The 24,993-nt window shown below is 33.9% G+C and overlaps 1 protein-coding gene across 6 annotated transcripts in view; it reads right to left on the bottom strand.

Moving 5' to 3' along the window:
- LOC145303414 (intermembrane lipid transfer protein VPS13D-like) overlaps positions 1-24,993 on the bottom strand; it is a 393,527-nt gene that overhangs the window by 198,404 nt on the left and 170,130 nt on the right. For all 6 annotated transcript variants that reach the window (XM_080144736.1, XM_080144739.1, XM_080144738.1 and 3 more), the window contains 7 exons: positions 22,405-22,495; positions 21,344-21,489; positions 17,138-17,256; positions 15,118-15,283; positions 11,853-11,932; positions 8,369-8,530; positions 8,072-8,223 (listed from right to left, as the gene is read on the bottom strand). In XM_080144736.1, the coding sequence (XP_080000862.1) occupies positions 8,072-8,223; positions 8,369-8,530; positions 11,853-11,932; positions 15,118-15,283; positions 17,138-17,256; positions 21,344-21,489; positions 22,405-22,495 (916 nt within the window). The remainder of the gene's footprint in view (positions 1-8,071; positions 8,224-8,368; positions 8,531-11,852; positions 11,933-15,117; positions 15,284-17,137; positions 17,257-21,343; positions 21,490-22,404; positions 22,496-24,993) is intronic.

Genomic DNA, 24,993 nt, shown 5'->3' with positions numbered 1-24,993 from the left:
GCAAATAAATTTACAAATTACTCATCTCAAAGGATTCCGATAAAAAAAAAAAAAATAAATTTACAAATTACTCATCTCAAAGGATTCCGATAAAAAAAAATAAATTTACAAATTACTCATCTCAAAGGATTCCGATAAAAAAAAATAAATTTACAAATTACTCATCTCAAAGGATTCCGATAAAAAAAAAAAAATAAATTTACAAATTACTCATCTCAAAGGATTCCGATAAAAAAAAAAATAAATAAATTTACAAATTACTCATCGCAAAGGATTCTGATAAAAAAAAAATATAAAATCTTTTTTAGTCTCTTTTTATCAACTTTTTTGTAGATTGTTTTAGTTTACAACATATCAACCCTTTTCCGGTTATTAATACTGAATTTAATCATTTTAGTCAAAGTTCCTATTTTCAAACACTCATTCATCGTAGTTAGCCATGATGAAAATCATACGAAAAATAAGTTATGATTTCGTTCAAAAGCTTCAAAATTGGCGCCTCACTATGGAATGTAGTTTAATGTCAGACACAGAATATTAGAACATTACCAGGTTTTTATGTCAGACATTTTGGAAATGTCCGGCATCCAAACATTCAAAAAAAATACATAAATAAAAAATCAAAAACAAAATTGCTGAGAAAATTTTTTAATTTCTCTTCACAGCTGTACACAGACGCACATACAAACACATACATAAAAACACACTTAAATGTATAAACATACACGTATATATGAATAATATGTACATATAAAGAAGTTCATTTATTTATCGGCAAATCATCTTATATCAAATCCAGTTATTTTAATAAATTTTTATTCTTCGAGTTTAATTTTTTTTTATTTTTCTTCTAATTTATAAAAAAACAAGCCTTCATAGATTCATTTTAGCTAAAAACAGACAACACGTTTGTTAATAATTGAGGAACTCTCAATCGACCTTTTCCAGTTATTTCCATCATCTGCCAAATGAGGCAGAGAAACTTTATTGAAATCATGGGTCAGTAAAAGTAATGTTATTTTAGTGTTGAGAGCGGGTGGATACAAAGTCATGATTGGACAAACCAGTCTATGTGGCATTTTTTGTTATCTATCGAGACCTTACGCCAGTAAATAGCGATCATGTTAACTAGCATGAATTTTGGCAAGGAGTACATGTCAAGATGACCTGGCAGCAAGCAGAATTACACTAACTGCAGGTGGTGCGATTAAAGAATGGGTCAAAGGTTAGTTCTCTAGACAAAATGCACTAGAAACACAAATATTGATATAAAGGTAATGACGTCACACCTTTGAGGAGAGAAACAAAAGGAGTTTTAAGAGTTAGTCCTTTGTTAGTAGAGGTACAGATGAGATATTTTCGACAATGTAGAAATCTAAGTGAATCTTGCCTCAAGACTCTGCTTGTGTGTCGCCATCTTTAAGACTGAGTTAAGAAAATTAAATAATTCGTTATACAGTCTCTCTCTCAATGAGGAAACTATCGAAATAAAACCTTTGAAATGTCAACGAGTACCCATTGGGTTTTCATGCGCAAGTAGTTTTGTTCAGCTAACTTAATAAGAGGAGGTCAAAAGTCAACAATCATGAGAGGATAACAGCCAGTCATGAATGTTGATTTGTTTTCTTGATTGCTTATTGACAAGAGTGCACATGTCTAAAAGTATGCACGTGTTAAATGTTAAGCACACAAAGACAGCATAAAGGTGACCGTGTAGAACACTATTCTCATGACCATGATAAGGCGATAAGTGAAAGAGAAGTAAACATATGACTAAACTAAATAATTGGTGAATTTTGAACAATTAATGTTGCAATATTTTTAATATAGTAAAAGTATGGTTACAAAAAACAAATTGGAAGGTCATTAGTAGATAGGGGGAGGGTGATAAGAACTGACCAATCAGATGGTACTATGTTCTACTACCAACCAATCAGAAACCGGAATAACTCCATAAAATATACTGAATCTTTTAGAATTCTTGCATATAACTTTTCATATATACATGGGACGGAACACTGCTCTTCATCTCAAGACTTCTTCAGATTGGAAACCTGCCAGAAATTCTATTCTTCATCTCAGTCTGCAAGCTTTTACAATTCAAAGCTTTTCTGGATTGAGACTTCCATTTTGTTTGGAACAACATTTCTATTCTTTTCTTAAACTAAAATGGCTTACAACTTTAACAAATTTAACTTAAATAATTATTGTAGAAAACTTATCACACCTGGAAAATAGAACGGTCATACAGGCAAGACAAAGGCTGAATCGTTGGAAACTAAACTCCAGTCTCGGATTAGTTCTAGAGCCATCTTAATAGCCTGTAACTCTGCAGTGTATATAGAGGCACTGTCCGGTAATCAGACTTGCTTGTGTGTATTATGCATTTTTGCTGCTGCTCCTACTCTTTCAGTTATTTTTGAGCCATCTGTATAGATGGTTTTGTATGTGAAGTATTTATCCCTTAGTTCTAGGAATTTGTTTTGATAGGTTTGGTAGTTAGTCTGTTTTTTAGCTGTTTTAATAGTCATGTCAATATATGGTTCTGTGATTGTCCATGGAGTATTATTAATTGTGTAAGTCTTATGTTTTTTGGTTCTTTGTATCCTTCTGTAATAGCCTTTTTAAGGCAATATCTCAGATATTAGGTCTGCTGGTATAGAAATGTTCATACATTGATGTATATATTTTTTCATGGGCAGGATTTTCTGGTAGACTTTTAAGTTTTAGTGTATATTGGAGTGAGAGTTTTTCCCATCTCAGGTGGAGGGGGAGTTCATTAGCTTCTGTGTGCAGGCTTTGAATAGGTGATGTTCGGAAGGCTCCTAAACAGAGTCTGAGTGCTTGGTTTTGTATGGGTTTGAGTTTCTCTAGATATGATTTCCTTGCTGAGTTATATATAATGCAACCATAGTCCAACTTAGGTCTAATGAGTGCTCTATATAGTAGGAGCATGGTTTCCCTGTCTGTTTCCCAGTTTGTGTGTGATATTATCTTTAGTATGTTTAATGCTTTTTGGCATTTTTATTTTGAGTGCTTCTATATGTGGCTTGAAGTTAAATTTGTTGTCCAGGATCATCCCCAGGTATTTGGTTTGCTGTACCATTGGTATTGCGTTGTTATTAATTTTTAATTGTGGGTTATGATAATATCCTCTTTTTTTGCAAAAGTGCATGCAAACTGTTTTGGTTTTTGAGAAGATAAACCCATTTTCATCAGCCCATTTCTCTATTTTGTTAAGGCATTCCTGTAATTTTTTTTCTATTGTTAACATATTAGGGGATGAATAGGTGATTGAAAAGTCGTCTACAAAGAGGGATTTATTTATTTATCAATGTTTGTGGTCACTACTTTACCAATACTATTGATTTTCAGCAGGAAGAGTGTAACGGATATTATACTGCCCTGGGGCACTCCCATCTCTTGTTCATGCACTTCAGATTTTTCTCCTCCAAGGTGCACGCTAAAAGTATGATTTTTAAGGAAATTTTGTATAAATGTTGGCATCCTTCCTCTGATTCCCAGGTTGTGCAGGTCCCTCATGATGCCGTATTTCCATGTGGTGTTGTATGCTTTTTCTAAATTAAAAAATACTGACACCACATGGTGGTTTCTGATAAGTCCATCTCTTATGTAGGATTCCATCCTAACCAACTGATCTATTGTGCTCCTTTTTTTCCTGTAGCCACACTGATGCTTGTCTAATATCTGTTTTTTTTCTAATATCCATATGAGACGATCGCTTACCAGTCTCTCCATGGTCTTGCAAATACAGCTAGTTAGAGAGATAGGGCAGTAATTTGTTGGATTCGAGGGGTCTTTGTCAGGTTTTGGGATTGGTATAATTGTGGACTCTCGCCAAGCATTAGGTAAGTAACCCAAGAGCCAGATATTATTGAATATGTTAAGAAGAGTATTTAATGAAGAGTCTGATAGTTGTTTCAAAAATTGGTAATAGATTTCATCTGGTCTGGTAGCAGTATCTTTGCTTTTATCCAGAGCGCTTTTAAGTTCAGATATTGTAAATGGTAGATTATATTTTTCTGTGTTGTTTGAGGTGAAATTCAGTTTTCTTTTTTCTGCTTCTATTTTGTAGTTTTATTTAACTTATATACATAATCTTGCCATGTTTCCCGTTTGGCTTTTTTGGTTATTTGTTGTGCTTTTGCACGGGCTTGGCGGTAAATTTCTAAATTTGTTGTGGATGGATTTATCCTGAATTTTTTTTAGGGCTTTTTTCCATTTCTTGATTGTTTCTTTACACTCTTTTATGAATCATGGTTTATGCTTACTATTTTTCTTTGAAGTTTTGGGGATTGTTTCCTCTATTTTTATTAACCTTTAAGTGAACGTTGCTACTGGGTCAGGTTCCTGAAGTATTTCATTATTTGTGCTTCGCAGTGATTCCTGAATGTGGACCAGTCAGCTCTCTTTAGCTGCCATTTTGATGCTCCATTTTCTATTGTGGGATTGTTTGTTTTGATGATAATTGGATAGTGGTCACTACCACACTGTTCTTCATGGATATCCCAATTAAAGTCCATGTAAATTGTTGGAGAGCTGAGTGTTAGAACTATGGCTGAGGCTGTTCCTGTAGGTAGCTGTGTTTGCCGTTGTTCAGTATACATATGTCTGTAGTTTCTAATATGGCTTATATTATTTTTCTGTTGTGGTTTGGTTGTCTGTCTCCCCAAAGATGGCTGTGTGCATTGAAATCGCCCAGGGTTAGGAATGGTGCTGGGAGCTGTTCAATTAATCTGTCTATTTGAGTTTTCCCTAGTTTATATTTTGGTGGAATGTAGATCGAGCAGATTGTGAGAGTTTGGTGTAAGGTAGCTCCTACTGCTACAGCTTGAAGTTCTGTATTTAGGTCGAGTTTCTCGTGGGGTATTGCTTTTTTTACCATAATGGTTGTACCGCCTATTGGTCTACGGTCTATGTGTGAAAGGTTGATTTTATTGTATATTTCATAGTCTTTAAAGGATAATTTGGAATTTTCTTTCAATAGAGTTTCTTGTAAACATATGATATTCGTATTGTATTCTTTGATTAATTGCTGTATTTCTTCATAGTTTGGCTTCAATCCTCTACAGTTCCATTGTAGAGCTGCTATGTTCCTAATTTTTTTATTTTGTTCTGCCATTTTTATTTATTTGGGAGTGTAGGCTTGCTTTTGTCCCTCTGATTTTCCATTGTTTTTGGCTTGTCTTCTGTTTGGTCTTTTATTTTGGTTCTTTTGTTTGGGGATCTGGAACTAGAATTATTATGGGACTTTATGTCCGTTTTGTTTTGGTTTTTCTTTTGTTTTGATCGTGATTGATGGGGGGGGTCTTGATTTAATGTTTCTGTTTATTGGTTTGGGTATTCTGTTTCCATTTCATCTTCAGATTGATTTTTAGGGATTGGGGTTCTAGATCTGGAGTTTGAACGGGACCTTATAGCTGTTTTGTTTTGGTTTTTCTTTTGTTTTCATGGTGTTCGATAGGAAGTCTCCATTTCATCAGGTTCTGTCAAATTTTCTTATTTTTGTTTTATTCGTGTATTGTTTGGTTTTGAGAAAGTTTGTTCTCGGAGACATTGGCCTTTAAGGGGGGAGGTTTGGGTTTGGGAGGAGACAAATACTTTATTGAGTTCTTTTCTGTTTTTTTTATTCATTTTAAAATTCTCAGGTTAGTCCAAACAATTGATAGTCTAACCGAGGTAAGGGCCAATGTGTTGGGAAGAGGAGGCTTATAAACTTGTCCTCCAAGACCTTCAATCACCAGGATTCCGTTCCAAAGTGTCACGGGTTGCCACTCACGGCCAACAGGTGGCCCCATTGAGGGACTTTTGCCCTCTGCAGGGGGGCAGTCAGTGTAAGGCCAGGTACATAGAAGAGACTGCCAAGTCTGTCACAGATGGTAAGTTCCATTTACCAGGCTAGAAAACTCCTTACTCCTGCCAGCATTCTATATCTCTATAAAACAATCATTGCATGGAGTATTGTTGCAATATATTGGCTGGTGAACCAACCAGTAGCTTCCCCTTCTTGGACAGAAAAAGTTTCTGCACGGTTTGTCTAGTACAACCCCCTGTCGCATTGTTAGTGTTTCATCTCTATCAGCATTTGAACACGTATGCAAATTGGCAAGTGTGCCTGGGTTTGTGTCTGAAGTAAAAAAAAAAACAAAAAAACTAATGACACCATGTGGTCGGGAGAAGCAAAGTGTGCGTTGAAGAAAATGTATGCGTAAAGTTAAAGGCGAGAAATGGCTGGCTACGACCAACGTGTGGTTGGAGAAGAAAAATGTATTTCGGGCAAGATGGATGATGACGAGGGACTTAAACTGGTGTCAAGACAAGGAGAAAGAAAAACGGTAATAAATGACTCATGTCAAAAAAGAGAAAAATGCAGACCCAGATGCATATATATATATATATATATTAAAAGTTTGACTCTTGTCTAGATAACCTACATCTAAAATTTCAAGCGTTTAGACCCAAAATTGGCAGAGGAGTTTGGTAGAGTCTGCAAAGGTAAACTCTTTCAACTTTGACCGCTTGGCAGCCCAATTTTTGCTCAAAAACTGATTAAAAAGCTTGCTGCATGTCTGAATACCCTTTATGTAAAGTTTCAAATGTTTAGACCCAAAATTAGCTGAATAGTTTGCTAGAGACAAATCTTTTGAACTTTGACATCCTCACAGTCAAATCTTTTGCCAAAAACCAATTAAAAAGCTTGCCCTATGTCTGAATATACTTTATGCAAAATTTCAAATGTTTTCACCAGAGATTGGCTGAGTAATTTAATAGAAACCGCAGATGTCAATTTTTTTTTTTACTTTGACCTAAATTTTGACCCCTTAATATTTATTTTTTGGGGCTGAAATCAAATTAAAAGTTTGATCCATGTCGAAGTAACCTACATTTAAAATTTCAAGTGTTTAGACCCAAAATTGGTGGAGGAGTTTGGTAGCGTTTTCAAAGGTCAAATTGTTGAACTTTGACCCCTTGACAGGCAAATTTCTGGCCGAAAAACAATTAAAAAGATTTCCCCAAGTCTCAATATGTCAAATCTCGAGTCTGTAGACTGAAAATTGACAGTAGTTTGATAGGGAAATGTACACACACACAAGTTCACTTTTGTAGATATATAGATGAAAGTAAAGTTTTTATTTTTTATGAATCACTAAAGGAAAGTGTAACAAATACATTACACAAGTACTTCAGAATGTGTTTTGTAAATGTAATACACTTGTAAATCCAACATAAATACTCTGTAGAAATCCCTAGATAGTGAAAGATTTTCTACTCTAACAGCTTTTTTACTTGAATTGTTTGCTTTTAGAATTCTCTCTTAGTTTCTTGTTTCTCTGACTGTACCAACATGCAGAAATTTAAATATGTGAATAACCATCTTGCTGCCTAACCCCCGTACAGATACATTTGTTTAAAAACTAGTCAGTCAAATAGTTTCGTGCACAGAAAATGCACAGACACAATTTGTAGAAAGAAAAGAATAAACCTCACCCCTGACAGATGTTGACACTAACTTTCATTTCAATTTTTTCCTCTTCCATCTCTATCTTTTCCCATGTCACACGACAGTGACAGACAATGAACAACGTGTTCCAAGTTTGGTGCAAACATGCTTCTCGAAAGAAACAAACTTTTGTGTACTAATCCAGTCTTAGTGAGGTAAGCAAAACATTGTACAATCATGAACAAACTACTAATGAATTAACATAGTAACGACATGAACTAAACAATCTCAATCCACACATGATCACCAGAGATCAACAAAACACACATGTAGCCAGTACACATATGCACCCAATACACACACACACACTTATGTTTTCTACTAAAATGCATCGTTTGTATAAAAATGTATAAAAGTTTTTTTTACTTATCTTATAATTCTACAGGTTGTGCTCATATAAACTCGGCATCTATTTTCATTAATTTATAAGTCGTTCAAACATATAATGCTATCACAACATTCCTCACTCAGATTGTCCTGTTTGCGATGAACAATTCTTAAAAAAAAAAAAAAAAAAAAATGATTACAACAGTATTTTTTAAAAATTACCTTCGACATAGAGTTTGATTGTTTTCGTGAATCGGAATGTTTCTGTTCGTCTTTTTCAATAGGTTCGGAGTTTTCTTTGGTTGTGAACTTAGTGACTTCGTTCATTGTTGTATGGAAGAAACTCATGATTTCTGTAAGAGTCTCTTGGTTTGCTGGGAATAGAAAAGTAGCGGAAAAAAAAACCTTCAGAAATTGTTGAATAATAGCAAAGAAATAGAAAAAGTTTTTTTTAAAAATCCAAGCGGTAAAAAATACAAAAGTTTTATAAAATCTGATTAAAAAATATTTTAAATTCACCAATAACGTCAAGGCTGTTGAATTGGACATCAGCTTTTCCAACCTTTTCATTAGTTGGGTTGTTTGGGCTGTTACTAGCCATAAATTGGATATGAAGAGTAATCAAAGCTTCACCTTCTTGTGGTGGATCAGTTCCACTTTCGTCATGCAAATCAGTTAAACCTGTTAAAACATTTAAGAAAAATACAGTTGCTAAATAAATGTTTAACACACCACCAATATTATATATATATATATATACATACACACCAAGGTATTCAGGAAATAAAACTCCGGTTATTAAGATTGCTCAATAAAAAGAGCAAAATATATTTTTATTTATAGAGACAAATATAACATAGTTGCTACACTGAACATGCTAATGTTTCGGAGCAAATAGTTTATTAAAAAAACAAAAGTTCCTCGTCAGGCGACAGGAATAATAGTTTATCTGCTAATCAAAGCACCTGATTCTTAAATGAAAAAAGTGAAATATATACATATATATATATATATATATATATATTTATTTATTTATAAAAATAAAATATTAATTCACTAACATAAAGTGGGAGGAATGATATTAAGTTACATTTTAGACTCAAAAATAGAAGGTAATATGGGGAAAGGGGATGTCAAGGCCCAATTGGTAAAGGAGAAGGGTAGAAAGAGATAGAAAAGGGAAAAAAAAAAGAAAAAGGAGAAAGAAAAGAGAAAAAAGAAACGAACCGAACGATGGAAGGGGTCAGTATAGTTAAATTACATTACTATAAGAAAAGGGGAGGGATGAAAACAATATGCCAAGTTTACAAGTGTTTAAAAATAATATGTCAACGAAAGAAGATGACGGAAAGGGAGGGAGGATAGATAAGGACGTTAGCAAAAAGGCTTTGCAGTAAGGTTTCTACACAAATAATAATTATATGCAGGTCATAAGCCCCGCAGGACAAATACACATATATATGCACATGTGTGTAAAGAAATAATAAAAAAAAAACTGAGACGACTTTATATAAAGGTAAATAGATTGATCTCCCACGCATAAATATATTTATACATTATACAATTAAAATTTCCATAATGAAATTAATAATAACAATAAAGATAATAATGGCAATAATAATGATGATGATAGTGATAAAAAGTAAAAATGATAAAAGTAATAATAATAATGAAAATACTGATAATGATGATAAAAATAATATTGATAATGATAATACTAAAAATAATGATGATGACGATGATAAAGAAAAATTATTAATAATCCTGATGATAATAAAATAAAGATACAGGTAAAATCGATAAAAGGTGAAATAAGGGATACAGAGGGGTAAGAGATAGTAAAATAGAAGGTAATAAGAGGAAATGTAATGGTATGCAACAAGACCCACATTATAAATTTATAATATCGGGTGCTATATAGTTACTAAGAGTGTGAGAATTAAAAATAACAATCAAGATAAAGATGGTTTAGAGTTACAAAAGGAAATCAAAGTGGCTGAAAAGGTGGGATTTATAGTGTCCGAAGTTAATAGAGGTTTTGTTTTTCTTATTAAGGAGCTTATCTCTTTCTTTAAATCTGGAAATAGTTTTTTGCTCAGGCAAAGATAGCACAGCATAGAGATTTGCAAGTGTTTGTGTTCCTAAGAATGTCCCATTTGACAACTGGTCTTAAGTTCTGCTCCTTTAAATTCCCATAGTATGTGGCATAGTATGTGGCATAGTATATATTCCCATAATATATACAGGGTGGAACAATAAAATTGTCGCCCTAGAAAAGACGACATAATTCTATCGATGTTTGATGAAAACTGGGTTTCTTTTTTGGTTGCAGACCATTTACTAGTTAGCCATATGTGTACAAATCCCAAGAGTGATAAGAGCCTTCTATCATATTTGAAAGTGACACCATGTTCAATGAACAAGATTGGAGATGCGCCGCTGTACAACTCATGCTTTCTGCCGATCTCAGTTATGACAACAGGACCATTGCCAGCACCATCAAAATGCATTGCTGGATCGCTATGAATAACAGGGATAAATTAAAGTTTCCGGCCATGGTTATGGGCTTTAGTGTGGTTTCAAGTGAGGGCCACATCATGCCACCTCACATCTTCAAAATCAGCTTGAAAGTCAACATCAAACACCAACCTGGATGTGTTGAGGAGTGTGGTGATCCCCTAGTGCAATCAGGTGGCCAACAATTACACCCTTAGCAAGATATCGCATTGATATATATCTATATATCTAGAAAAGTGAAAGTGTCTGTCTGTGTGTGTGTGTCTCTGTACATTTCCCTACACAATAACTCTGTCAATTTTCAGTCTACAGATTCAAAATTTGATATACAGGGTATGGAGATTTGTGAAAATCTTTGTAATCTGTTTTCGGACAGAAATTTGGCTGTTAAGGGGTCAAAGTTCAACGATTTGATCTTTGAGAACTCTACCAAACTCCTCCGCTAAGTTTGGGTATAAACAATTGAAATTTTAGATACCGGTTCCTTAGACATGGATTTAACTTAACTTGATTTGAGCCCAAAACAATAAATGTTAAGGGGTCATAATAGGGGTCAAAGTTGAAAAAAATTTGACCTATGAGGTCTCTACCAAATTACTCAGACAATTTCTGGTCTAAACATTTGAAATTTTACATAAAGGGTATTCAGAGATAGGGCAAGCTTTTTAATCGGTTTGGGTCGAAAATTTGAGCTACCCATATATAAATGTATGTATGTTTGCATGTCTGCCTAAAACTTTTGACAGAGGCGACGGATTTTCACAAGATCAGTATAGTTTTGAAGCTCGGCCCTTCAGGCGACAAATACTGAAAAATTGGCTAAAACATTAATTTCTTCACCCTCAACTGGGCATTTTTCTACAGGGAGGGGTCGCTTTTTTCACCGATATTTTCAAAAGTCATCCCCTCTTTTCGATTGTCTAGCCTTAATTTAAACCTTCGTCACTTCTGGTTTGGCGGTGGCCATAACAGCAAAGACGTCACGTTTTTCCCCCGTTCTTTTCCTCCTTTGCAGTACGGGTTCGAGTCTGTCTTCCTACTACCATTTTTTGTTTTTTTGCTCAAAACACGCCTCCAAACACCTGGGCAACGCCGGGCACGCATGCTAGTATATATATATATATATACACACACACATTAATAAAATGAACTTAAAACCAATATTTTATTTCCCAAAAGAACTTTTCACATTGATTATATAAGCATTTAAATTGGTCTGCACAAAATGTTTCATCAGGACTGAGAAACAATAATGAAAGTAAAATCGCACAATGGTTGCAAGAAAAAAAAAAAAGTCCAATAAATGTTACCTTAATCAACTTCTTAACAATTCCCAAACCAAATTAAAACATAAAAATATTTTATTTAAAAGTGGGGAAGAGGGGGGGGGCATCGTTTTATTTATATTTCATTTTAATATAAATGATTCTTTCGTACATAGAATAAAGTAAATTTTAACTAATGGAGTAAAAAAAATTATACAAACCAGAAAAGGAAGCGACCGGAGATGGTACCAAGTCAATCTGTGATTCAGAGCCACGGAGTATTCCACTGCGACTATCCATACTAAAAAATAAAAAAATTACATACTTAAATAAAAAAAAGCTTTAAAAACTATAAAACTCCAGAAATAAAAATTTTTTTTTTGTTAAATTTATTTATTCGCATGTTTCTTGCAATGTACTGATTTTGGTTGGTTGTTTTTGTTTTACGGCACATCACCCTTTTTCAGGTTATTTAATGCCAAATCTAGTGATTTTGAGGAACGATTTTTTAATGGCGTATATTTGTTTTTTTAAGTCAGATTCTATTCAACCCATAGTTGGGACCCTAACAGAGTGGACCTGGAAGCAATGGCAATTAAAGTTATTTTTGTTAATTAGTTGTTCAATTTTGTTTCCTTTTGAGTTTGTGACTTCACATCCCCATAACGTACAGTTAAAGTCTCCTAAAAGAATGAATGGTGAAGGTAGTTGTTTTATTAAATTTGCTAGTTCATTTTCATTTCATGAGGAGGGAGGTATATTGAGCAGATTGTGATTGTTTTTTGTAATGTGACTTGAGTTGTATTAGCTTGAAGATTTGTTTTGACAGAGAAATTGCTTTGAGGTATGTTATTCCTTACAAGAATTGAGGTGCCTCCATTAGCACGAAGGCCTGTGTTATGGAAATAGTTGTATTGTTCATAGTTTGGTGTTTTGAAATGGTTATTGTTTTGTAGGAAGGTTTCTTGTAAGCAGACAATGACTGGGTTGAAGAGCGAGATAAGTATAAGAAGTTCATTATAGTTGGATCTTATTCAACGACAATTCCACTGGATAATTTGTTGTGTTTTATTTCTATCCATGAGGTTGTTTAGTTTTCCTCTATTTCCATCTCTTCAGAAGTAGAGGGTTTATCTTTTGTCAGAGTTTGTGTCTTTGGTGAAGTGCTTTGCTGGGTTTTTTTCTTTTTTTTGTTTGGATCTGGACGTTGATCTGGATCTTCCTTGAAATGTTGCTGTTTTGGCTTCTTGTTCATTTTTTCCCCTCTTGATTACTTGTGTTTGGTTACTGTTTTTATATAGGGTGTTTTCGGTTTCCATTTTTTCTAGAATTTGGAATCTATTTTTGAGTGTCTATTGTTTGGTTTTCTTTTTTTCTGGAACGTTCTTTATTTGCTGTTTTATCATTGCTTATGTTTTAATTAATTTCTGGTGATTGTTTTGTTGGTTTCTATGATAATTTTTTTAATGGTTCTGTTGTGGATGGAATATTATTTTCTTTGTTTGGATTTGTTATTTCTATTTTGTTTCCCAGATTTGAGTATTTTTCTTTCAGGCTATTTTGAAATTCTGTCTATTCTTTAATGTTTAATGTAATCAGTTTGTTTATATATTGATCATGTATTTCATTATGTTGGTATGGTTTAGTTGTCTTTTTAATGTGTTGTCTTTCATGTACGTCTCAACTATTTTTCTGGCTTCTGGAAAGGTTTTGTTTTTTTTGTACTTTACTTCTATAATTTCTCTTTCTTTTTTATATGTTTTGCATATTTTAGAGAAAACCGGGTGATCTTCTTTGCAGTTAGCGCATTTCACCTCATTTATGCATTTTTCTTTGGTTTGGTCAGGCTCTTTGTTGCCGCATTTTCCAGATATTTTTTATTCCTTTACAGGCTTCTTTATGATGTTCATTTTTTCAGCAATGGAAACATTTTAATGGAGCTGGGATATATTGGTCTACTTTTACATGGAAGTAGCCAATTTTTATTTCTTTAGGTATTGTTGGTTTGTTAAACGTTAGTATGTATGTGTTGGTGGTTATTATTTTATTGTTTTTTTTTATGTTTATGCGGATGTGGTTGATTACTCCTTGTTTTTCTAATTCGGTTTTTATTTCTTCCTCAGTTGCTAGGGATAGTTCATAACTTTGAACTACTCCTTTCGAAGTGTTTAGTGTTTTATGGGGAAAGACTTTGCACTTGTACTCATGGAAGTTCTTCATTTTGAGTAGAGATTGAGCATCTCTAAGATTGGTTATCTCAACTAGTAGATTTCCATCTTTTGTTTTTTTTTATCATTTTTGCTTTACTTTTTGTGGATAATGTCTTTTCTATTAGAAAACGTGATAAATTTCTAATTTTTTTATTTTCGATTAATTCAATAACCAAGAATCGTGGGAAGTTTCCTTCGTCTATAGTTGGAACGGTTTTTCTAGTTTTGAATTTTTGTTCTGAGCTTGAGAGGTCAGAGTCAGAGGAATGGTTTCTTTTAAGGGTTTTGAGGGGGACGCATTTGTTTTTATCAGCCATAGATTTTGGGATTTATTTTTCATCAACCACGCTCCCTACCCACCTCGGAGTCTAAAATTGGGGCATAGTAAGGGGGAAACCCATTCGCCTTGACCATGTCGGGGCTACGTTTTGGTAAGGAGTTCTCAAGCACTATATTTTCTGTTCAATATGTCCTCAAAAATACATTTGTTCAGATGGAGTGTTGAGTTCTGGTCTTTCCAATTGATTGACCCTTGCCACCGCCTTCTAGCACTTACTTGGTTTGCCTATTTTTTGTAGTGGGGGAAGAAAAAAAAATTAAAAAAAGATGGGAGTTTCGTTCTTTGTTGTGGTAGTTGGTACTTTGGGTGTAAGTGCTAGAGCTTGGCATGACTGGCCGATTGATCGGATCGGGCCTCTCCGACTGCCTGTCTAGCCGAAGTAATGTGTTGCAGTGCCTAGACTTTTATGCACCCAGGTCTAGGTTAGCTCAATCACCAGGATCACGTCCTAAGGCATTACGCATAGCAACCCACGGCTAACTGGCTGCCCCATTGAGGGATTTTTACCCTCTGCAGGGGTGTAGTCGGCTTATTCTAGTGCCCTACCAACAGGGCAAAAAAAAAAAAAAAAAAAAAAAATTGTGAGGGGGGGAGAAGGGGGGGGCGACGGGGTTGGGAAATAGGGAAGGAAAGGAGAGGGGGTTGTTTTTGTTTTTGCAGAACATAATTAAGTTTAAGAAAAGAGAATAGAAAACAAAAACAGAAAATCGATGTAGGTGCATTTCGTCTCAGGAACCCAATAGACAGCCTGATCTGGTAGCACCAGTGTACCGATTTTATTTTCGAATAGAAACAATAAGGTTACTTCACTTAACATGGTGCATCATCAATTTATGATAAATAGTTTCTTAGTAATTTAATAGTGATTAAATACACCAAACCAAAAAGAAAAAAAAAATAGAATTCATTGAAAAGAATTTGTTATGCGATACATACGCCAGATTTTTGTGCGATGCGGCAAGTAGTTCAAAATCTTTGCCAAATGTTTGCAAGCCATCAACTAATAGCAAACTGTGAACAGTAAGCATAACTGTTGCTTCTCTGGGTTTCTTCACAAATTGGCCTTGTACATGATCAACTTGCAGCTCCGTAATTGGACGTCCTAGAAATGATAGGAAAAATAAAAAAATGGTTCAAATTCAATAAACTAAAGAGGCGAAAAATTATACAAAAAAGAAAAAAAAAATTCTAACACATTACAGAAAAAAAAAAAAATTAAGCATTTTTACTCGGATGGACACCTGCACATAATTATCAGTATAGTCTTAAAAAGATGTAAAATAGAACCAAGCAACAATGTTTGTGGGTTTTCAAAGGGAATATAAAATTGATTGGGATTATATAACCACTAAGTTAGTAACAGCTATACTGGAATCATTCATTACTATGCTTGGAGTATCCACATTAACAAATACATATTTTATGTTAGCTTTTTTATAATGTACACTTATTACTGTTATCAACTGCTATTATTATTATTATTATTATTATTATCATCGTCATCATCATCAATTTATCCCTGGCTCCAAGTGGTAATAAGCCTTGTTTGGGTTAAATAAGATTAAAATCTTTTTTTTAATTATTATATACATGAGAAATTCCAAAAGTAATGCCTCCTATCTTTTTTTTTTCTGACCAAATGGTTTTGCCCACTCAATATTGCTTTGCAATTTTACTCAAAACTGATCAATAAAAAAAGACAAAATTAAATACATAAAATTACAAATAGAAATAATCAAATTGATTAAAAAAAAATTGAAAATTTTTCCTTCCATGCAAAAAAAATTGAAAAATTAAGCTCCCTCCCCATTCTAATCTCATAAAATTAAATTTTAAGACATGATTGTTTTCTTTTTTATTATTATCAGTTATTATTAGGATTAAACCTCTATCTTTGCTTATAAAATAAATTTGCATATGCAATTATTGAAGCAAATCAAACACATGTAAGTTCACTTATATAGCTTTTTACTTTTATTCATTACTAGAAAAGATACCCGCACATGCAGCAAAGTCTCGACCTGAACATTTGACCCTGACCTTGAAAACTAGTATGCACCATCCCTGGATTAGAAACCACCATCATGTCAGGTATGGTCATGATCGGTCTAGTTATGTGGGCTGTAAGAGAGAGTGTGTGTATATATTATATATATATATATATATATATATATATATATATATATATACATACACATAGGCTATGACCTTGACCTTGAAAAATGATGCTCACTATCCCTAGGTTGAGGACCATCATCAGCCCAGGTTTGGTCATGATCAGTATGTATGTATGTATGTGTGTGTGTGTGTGTGAGAGAGAGAAAGATTTTCTTATTTCATTTTATTATTTGTATAAACAATTAATCTGTGCTCAACTATTGAGGTGAATTTTATCCATGTTAATATATTTTGATAAAAGTTTAAATTTTTTGTTTTATAAATTTTTGGTACCAAGGTAATGAAATAATGGCTATTTTTTTAGGTAATTAACAACACGGACTGAAAACATGGGTGTGCCACGTTCAAATCCAGTTTGTTCTGCAGAAACATTTTAAATCAAATGTGACATTGGGTCTGACCTCTTTGAAAGGGGGTAAATACAATAACTTGCATACATGCTATTTCATTTGCAATCTAGTGTTCTCTTAATTTTACACTATCTTTTTTTGGAGGGGGTGGGGATTTTCTAGTTATGTCCTATACTAATGTTGCAACGTTTTTATATGTATTGTTTGAAAAAAAATTTAACTTGTCCTTGTTATAATATGTTTTTTATTCCATGCCAAATGTACCAAAATACACTTAAAATGTCACAAAATCTAAGAAGTTTTAACTTTGATTTGCATTTCATTTACACACTTCAACTAGATGAAAAAATTCAGCTGCTAGAGAACAAAAATATGAATTATTCAATATTTTTGGCAAAGATTAAAAATTAATGAAAACAAATGCTCACCTCGGCTGTTGATTTCTAGAGATAGTTTATTGACTGAAAACTCTGATACAAGCAACACCGAACTTTCCAACTTCCTCTGATCTTGTTTCTCTTTTTCGTTGTCTTTCTCCGGCACCAAGCTGAGAGACGGAAAGAGAAAAGTTCATTGAATAGTTTTTCTTAAAACTAAAATATAGTTTTGTTATTTTTTAATACATTTATCTTTTTATTAAACGGCGAACAATAGATTTATAGAAAATGGTATGTGATACTATGTGATACTATGGACTGTTTGTTCTCCCTGTTAGCCAGGAAACAATGAGAGGAAACGATTCATCAAGGCACACAAAGGCAATAGGAAATAGGATAGATAATCAACTGGGAGTGGTTAAGAGGGGCAGCATGATCTTACAAATAGTGCCTGTTTGATCAACCATTGATCCTTACAAGTGGAGAAAATAAATGGATACATCAACGGCAGAAAAAGATGCAATGCAAGAGCTCATATGGAACCAAAAAGAAAAAAAAAAAAAGAGACAAAAATATTGTACATATGGATATCAAAAATATTGTACATATGGATATCAAAAAATATTGTACATATGGATATCAAAAAATATTGTACATATGGATATCAAAAAATATTGTACATATGGATATCAAAAATATTGTACATATGGATATCAAAAAATATTGTACATATGGATATCAAAAAATATTGTACATATGGATATCAAAAATATTGTACAAATGGATATCAAAAAATATTGTACATATGGATATCAAAAATATTGTACAAATGGATATCAAAAATATTGTACAAATGGATATCAATCTAATGTGCATTATTCGGAATTATTAGACAATTGTTCTCATCTTGTGTTAGCTGAACGTTTCGCTTGAGACAACCTCTGACTTTCCTCAAGTATAAAAGTCGCCATGTTTTTGGCAGGTCAAAAAATGAGAGGATTAGCTCAGCTCTCTAAGGTTTCATATTTTTGTATCTAGTTAAAAAGTTTCCACAAAAGATGAATTTTGTTTTTGTTTTAACGTCATATCACCCCTTTGTGGGTTATTTAATGCCGAATCCAGTTATTTTGGGAATAGTATTCGATGTTGTATCCAGTTATTTTATATGAGATTTTTATTCTTCAAGCTCCTTGTATTTTCAATCGTGAATTCGTAGCTTTTGATTTGGTTGTGGATTTTGTCATTTTTGTTCTCTGCCTTGCAGAATATGATTGGGTTTTGCAATGGGAGGGGAAAAGGGTTACAGTATTATTAAGTCCTGTATTATGAATGTAGTTATATTGTTGATAGTGTTTTATATTCAAATTGTCCTCATTCTTAAGGAAGATTTCTTGAAGATAAATAACGAAAGGATTAAATTTGATTTGCAACAATAAAATTTTATTGTAATTTGCCTTCAATCCACGGCAATTCCATTGGATTTTCTTGTAATTCATGAGGATTTTTTTTTGGTTTGAGGAGTAACTTCAGTTTCCATGTCTTTTAATTCCATAAATCTATTTGTAGTAGTAGTAGTGGCTTCTATTTATGGTAATTTCTTTATATTTTGTTTTTTGGTAAATGTATTTTTTGTTTGTTTTTCAAGTGTGTTTTTTTTCACCACGGGGAAGACGTATTGGTGACCTGTATGGTCTTTCTTTTAACTGATTTTGTTTTTCCTTAATTTCATTTTTTTCAGCATCTGCACGACGTACTGGTGATTTTTGTGGTCTTTCTTTTGATCAACTTTGTTTTCTTCGATGTTCCAATTTTGGTTGAGAATTTGTTTTATTGGTAACATTAGTTGACGATTTAATAGGATGTTAATTTTTGATGAGATGTTTGGTTTGATTTCATTTATAAATTTGGGCCAGTCGTTTGGTCCCAATTGTAACAATTTGTTTATTAGTATTTCGTATTTGGAGTCTTGGTTAGTGATGTTGGATGATATACAACTTTAGGTGACTTGAGAGTACGTCTTTTCCTTCATATATCCATCTATTATTTTCCTGGCTTCAAGGAAGGAGATGTTTTTGGTATGTTTTATTGGCACTACTTCCTTTTCTTTCTTCCAGATTCTGCATGCTCTAGCATAAGCAGGATGGTTTTCTCCACAATTTGCACATTTGCAATCAAGATTGTAGTCATTGACAGTGTGGTCTGGATCTCTCTGGCCACATCTGCCGCACACTGCTCGTCCCCTACATGCATCCTCATGGTGCCCAAACTTCTGCCATTTAAAGCACCGAAGTGGGTTTGGTATAAAGGGTTCAACTTTTTCAACATTGAACCCAATTTTGATTTTTTTCGGGATAGTGGATCTATCGAACTGCATAATGTTAGTGTTTGTATGTATAGTCTGATTCTCTTTTTTTATTGTAATTCTTTTAACGTTTATTACTCCTTGGTTTTTAAGTTCTTTTGTTATTTCTTCAGTAGTGCACATTGATAGGTCTTTTGATTTTACTACACCTTTGGATGTATGTGGATAAGTTTTGATATTTATGTTGTGGAAAGTTTTCATTGCTAAGAAAAAAGTGGCATGTTTTTCTCTTTCCACTTCCACCAATAGGGTTTTATTTTTTAAAGTTTTTACATTTTTTAGAGTAATATATGCCAATATAATTTTATGTATAATAAACGGTAATAAGTCAGTTATTTTGGTTTCTTCGGTGGATTCCAATATAATAAATTTTGAGTATGTTTGATGTAGTTCATTATCTGAACTATCCGAGTCGACGTGTTGGTGCTTGGAGTTTTTATACTTGGCCATATATATATATATATATATATATATATATATATATTATACATTTTAAATTCATTGTTTATGCTCCCCACCCATCCCGAAGTCCAATATTGGGGCATGTTAAGGGGAAAACGCATTCGCCTTGTCATGCCAGGGCTACATAAACAGTATACATGTTCCAAATGGGAGCCATGAGCACCCATAATCCTTACATAATCCAAGTCATTTGTGCTAACTTCCAGCACTATACAGCCATGTCATGACTTAAATCATTTGGCACATTTGACCTTAGCCACCGCCTTCTAACACATGGAAATAAGGGGAAAATATGTATATAGTTTATAGTGGTACAGGGTAGAACTGTATTTGTTACGGTTTAGAGGAAATTGATAGAAAAGTAGAAGATGTGTTAGGACTTGACGTAACTAGCCGATTGATCAGATCGGGCCCCTCCGACCGCCCGTCTAGTCTTGTACGAGGCCAAAGTGGAGTGTTGCAACTGATATCTTTAATTTCCCTAGACATCAGTTGCTCAGCTACCAGGATGCTTTTCCGAGTCATTACGGGTTGCCACCCACGGCCAACAGGTAGCCCCTTTGAGAGGCTTTTACTCTCTGCAGGGGGACAGTCGGTGTATTCTAATGCCCCACCGACGGAGTTGGGAAGTAGGGAAGGAAAAAAAAAAAAAAGGTAGGGGAAGGAGGCTGTTGTTTTTGTTTTTGCAGAACATAATTAAGTTTTATAAAAGAGAATAGAAAACAAAAACAAGTTTAATGTAGATGCATTTCGTCCCAGGAAGCCACTGGACAGCCTGATCTGGTCGTACCAGACAAAAGATGAAGTCAATTGAATTATCAGGAAATACTAGGGGGGTATTATTTCTAACATTATGATTAAAATTTTTAATCAAATCCATCAATTAATTGTTAAGTTACAAATAATACCCATTATTATTATTTCCTATCAATTCAAATAATGCAAACATTTATACGTCATCTCAAAAATTCAGAATTCTGAAGACAGTGGTATAATAAACAAAAATGCATTAGCAAATCATGCCATCAATAACATGTTAAATGAAACTATATTTAAAGTCTCTAGTTAAACCTTAATATTCCTGAAATGGATATACATCAGCTTATCCCTTGACAAATTTACAACGCCAAACCAGCAGTGGCCGTTATTTTAACGCACATCTACGTAAAAAAAAATGTGATTGTCTTCTAAATCGATAGGGTGTTCTTCATTTGTGCTGAACAATTCCAGAGTAAGAAATTCTCAGTCTAAGAGGTCTAGTGCAACTGAATGTTTTAAGATGCTGAGTATAATTATATTGTATACCAAATGGTACAGATTATGTCATGGAGTGTTGGGCTTAGAGGAGAGATAATGCAATTCAAATAACAAAGGTTATAAAATCAAGTTTGATTAAAACTGATATTTTTTAAACCTTAAAAAAAATAACTTACTTGAGAAGCGATGCACTTGGCACACTAAAGTCGACTGGATCCGTCTCAAGATTTTGTGAAACATTGAGAACATTTTTCAACTTTCGTTTCTTTCTCATCTTCTGCAATGTATGCAGCTGAGACATACACGTACATAAAGCTTTAATCTGAAAAACAAGAATTAAAACATCTAGAAAAATCACGTTTCTGAAATTTTAAGATGAGAATCAATTATTCGTATTATTTGGATTCATTGGATTACTGTTCTCATCTTAAGTGTCATTTTCACATTTTGATCGATGTAACCAATCTTCTCCAAATTCCTGAGTTTTAGGAAATACACCTGAAGAAGGTCGGAGGTTACATCGAGCGAAAACATTGCGAAAAGACAAGATGAGAGCAGTAGTTCAATGAATCTAGAAAACCAATTGTCAAGAAAATAAAATACATGTTTTTAAGATGGTTTTAGTCATTTGATAAACGATGATGATGATACAGCAGAATCACGACACACCGGTTCCCATTAGATCACCAAAGTTAAGAAACATTGAGATTGCCTAATACTAAAATGGGTGAACATTTGGTAATGCCAGGTGCTGTATATACTTGGAGCCTCGAGAGGGATGGGCACTGCAGGCTATTCTTGCTCAAGACACACTGCATTAAATAATGCAGCACACCCACGACCCTATAGAAATTAGTTTCTCTGTTAAAATTTAATTAAAAAACTACAAAATTAATTCTTAAATTCAAAGGTTTTTTTTTCCTGTAAATTTAGTTATTTGTGAAAAAAAGGATAACACAAAAGTCCAATACAGGGGACTAGTTTTCAGTTTTATCCCCCATCTGGGCTGGTAACAATTAGTACACTTGGGGAACAAAGATCACTCACTGAATACAAACTCGTTTCCATGGTGATTTTTATTACAATATCTTTAATAAAATTTACAACTGATTGCCAAAGAGAAAGCAAATTGCGTTGTTTTTTATCAGAGAAAATTTCTTTAATAAAGATTTCACTGATGATGATGATGATTGTCATCAAGATTCGTTTATACAAAGAGTCGTTACATTTGCTTTACCTTTCTTTGGTCAGCATGAATTGTCAACGATGGTAAAGTTCCAGACAGTTTGGCAGAAGGCCATTCAGGGTCAGTTGTAAATACAAGTCGGCTGAAAGTAATACGAAAAAAAAAAGGTCATAATGGTCAAATAAGAAAACAATATCAGCATCAAATATTTTTGTAAAAATGAAAAAATATTTTAATCAAATAAAACTTGATAAAACAATTTTATAATCATATTTGCTAATTATGGCAGATAAAAATGTGAAATCAAAACAAATATCAATCATCGTAACTATTAACAAGAAGTTTTTTTTGTTTTAAACTTACGCGACTTGTGATTGTTTAATCTACCTTAAAACGCCCTTATATCTACCATCATCGTTATGCATGATAAAGTTAATCCTATCTCGTTCACATCAAAGGAATAAGCTCTAAACTCTGCTTATGACTATTGGCTAAAGTAGAGATTTCGTATGCTTGTCATCAAAAATCTGAGTCAGCCAGATGGCACTCGACTGGTGCATAAAGTAACTGATGAAGAAAGTGGCCATCTAATACGAAAAGCGAAATAAATGATTATCATTATTATTTGGCTTTTGTTTTTATTGGCATTTCGACCCAAACAAGGTACGGAGTCACTTAGTTGCAAAGGACTACTATTTGGGACCAGATTTGCAGGGATACTATTTAAGGAGTTGGGCAACGAGATGTCTGTTTACATGACACTTAAATTTTTGCATGTTAGTACAGTCAGGGAAGCAGATGCCTGAAAAAGAATTCCAAAGTGCTTGTTTGATTGACTGATTGGTTTTACGGCATATCAACCTATGTGGTCATTTAATGCCGGAGTCCGTTTTTTTTTTTTTAACCATTTTTTATGGGGGGGACTTTTTCAGCCATTCCTCCCTTTTTTCATAAAATCGAACTAAGAAATTAAATGTTGTATTTATACATGGATATGTATATTTGGGTGACTTTAAACTTCCTTAAATTTTCTTATATAAATTTACTTTCCTTAGGTATGCTAGAATATTTGTTGAGTTGACCTTTTCAAAAAGGTCCTCCATATTGCTTTCTGTATAATATAGTTTTCTAGTTGGGGCGAGGTCATCACACCCAACTAGGATATGTTTTACTGTGAGTGTCTCCTGGCATGGCATGCACTCTGGTGCCGATTCTCCATTTAGTATATAAGAATGAGTAAAGTTGGTGTGTCCTATGCGCAGCCGAGTCAGTATCACATCTTCTCGGCGTGATCTCTTGATGTCCGGACATCGTTCCTTAAGTTCAGGTTTGATTGAGTATAATTTGCTGCCCTCTTGCTGACTCCACCGCAGTTGCCATTTTTCCTGTATGTATGCTTTTATCTGGGGTCTATGGGGTCTAAGATAAGTATGTGGAATCTTAAAATTGTCAGTTGGAAGGTGAGAAGATCTTTTTGCAGCTGTATCTGCCCTGTCATTGCCTTTGATCCCCACATGGCTGGGGATCCAGACAAGAATAATGTCTTTAGTAGTTGAAAGGCTATTGATTTTTTCTATTAATTTTGTTGTTAGTGGATTTTCTTGTTTTTGATTTTGTATAGATAATAGGACTGATAGAGAATCTGTGAGAATGATGAAGTTTTTGGTGGTTTCCTCTGAAATTATGTTGAGTGCTAGATCGATAGCTATAGTCTCTGCAGTGAATATAGATGCTTCATTTTGAAGATTTCTCTTCATTGTGGTTTTATGGTACGTTGCTGCACATCCAGTGTGATTGTTGCTTTTAGACCCGTCTGTAGATAAAGGTGTAGTCTGAATATTGTAATTTTAAATGTTGAAGTTCGTCGTGGTATTCAATAGGGTTTGTGGTAGATTTGGACTTTTTGTTTAGGTTCAGTTTTATTTCTACTTGTTTCATGATCCATGGGGGTGTTTTAGGTAGTATGAAGTTGTGAATGCTGGAGATTGGAATTTTCGATTCTTCAATGCTTTCCTTCATTCGGAGCCCGAACGTTTTGATAGTTTTTCCTCTCATGTTGAAGAGTTCTTCATATTTAGGATAGAAGGTACATTGGTATGCAGGGTTGTTTGGGCAAAACTTCAGTTTGAGTAAATATTGAAGGGCTAGCTTTTCTCGCCTTAGATCTAGTGGGGATTCATGTGCTTCCGTGTATAGACTGTTCACGGGGGAGGGTCTGTATGCTCCTAGGGCCAATCTTAGGCCAGTATGGTGAATAGGGTCTAGGCTTTTTTATATGATGTTCGGGTTGATCCATATATGAAACAACCGTAGTCTAGCTTTGAGCGGACTAGTGCTCTGTAAAGTTTAAGGAGTGTTTCCCTGTCTGCACCCCAATCGGTATGTGCTACCACTCTCAAAAGATTTACAGCTTTGTTACATTTTTTTTTCAGATAGTTTATGTGTGGGATGAATGTTAACTTTTTGTCAAATAAAATCCCTAAGGATTTGTACTGGTCAGTAACAGGTATGGGCGTTCCTTCCATGGTTAGGACAGGATCATTATGCATGTTCTTTAGTTTGCAGAAATGCATGCATTTCGTTTTTCTTTTGGAGAATCTAAATCCATTCTCTTCTGTCCATCTCATTACTTTGTTTAAG

Source organism: Euprymna scolopes, chromosome 19 (assembly GCF_053919585.1).
Source record: "Euprymna scolopes isolate OS-2025 chromosome 19, ASM5391958v1, whole genome shotgun sequence".
Taxonomy (NCBI): domain Eukaryota; kingdom Metazoa; phylum Mollusca; class Cephalopoda; order Sepiida; family Sepiolidae; genus Euprymna; species Euprymna scolopes.
Note: the sequence above shows the minus strand (reverse complement) of the source record. Positions and strands in the feature narration are given on the sequence as shown.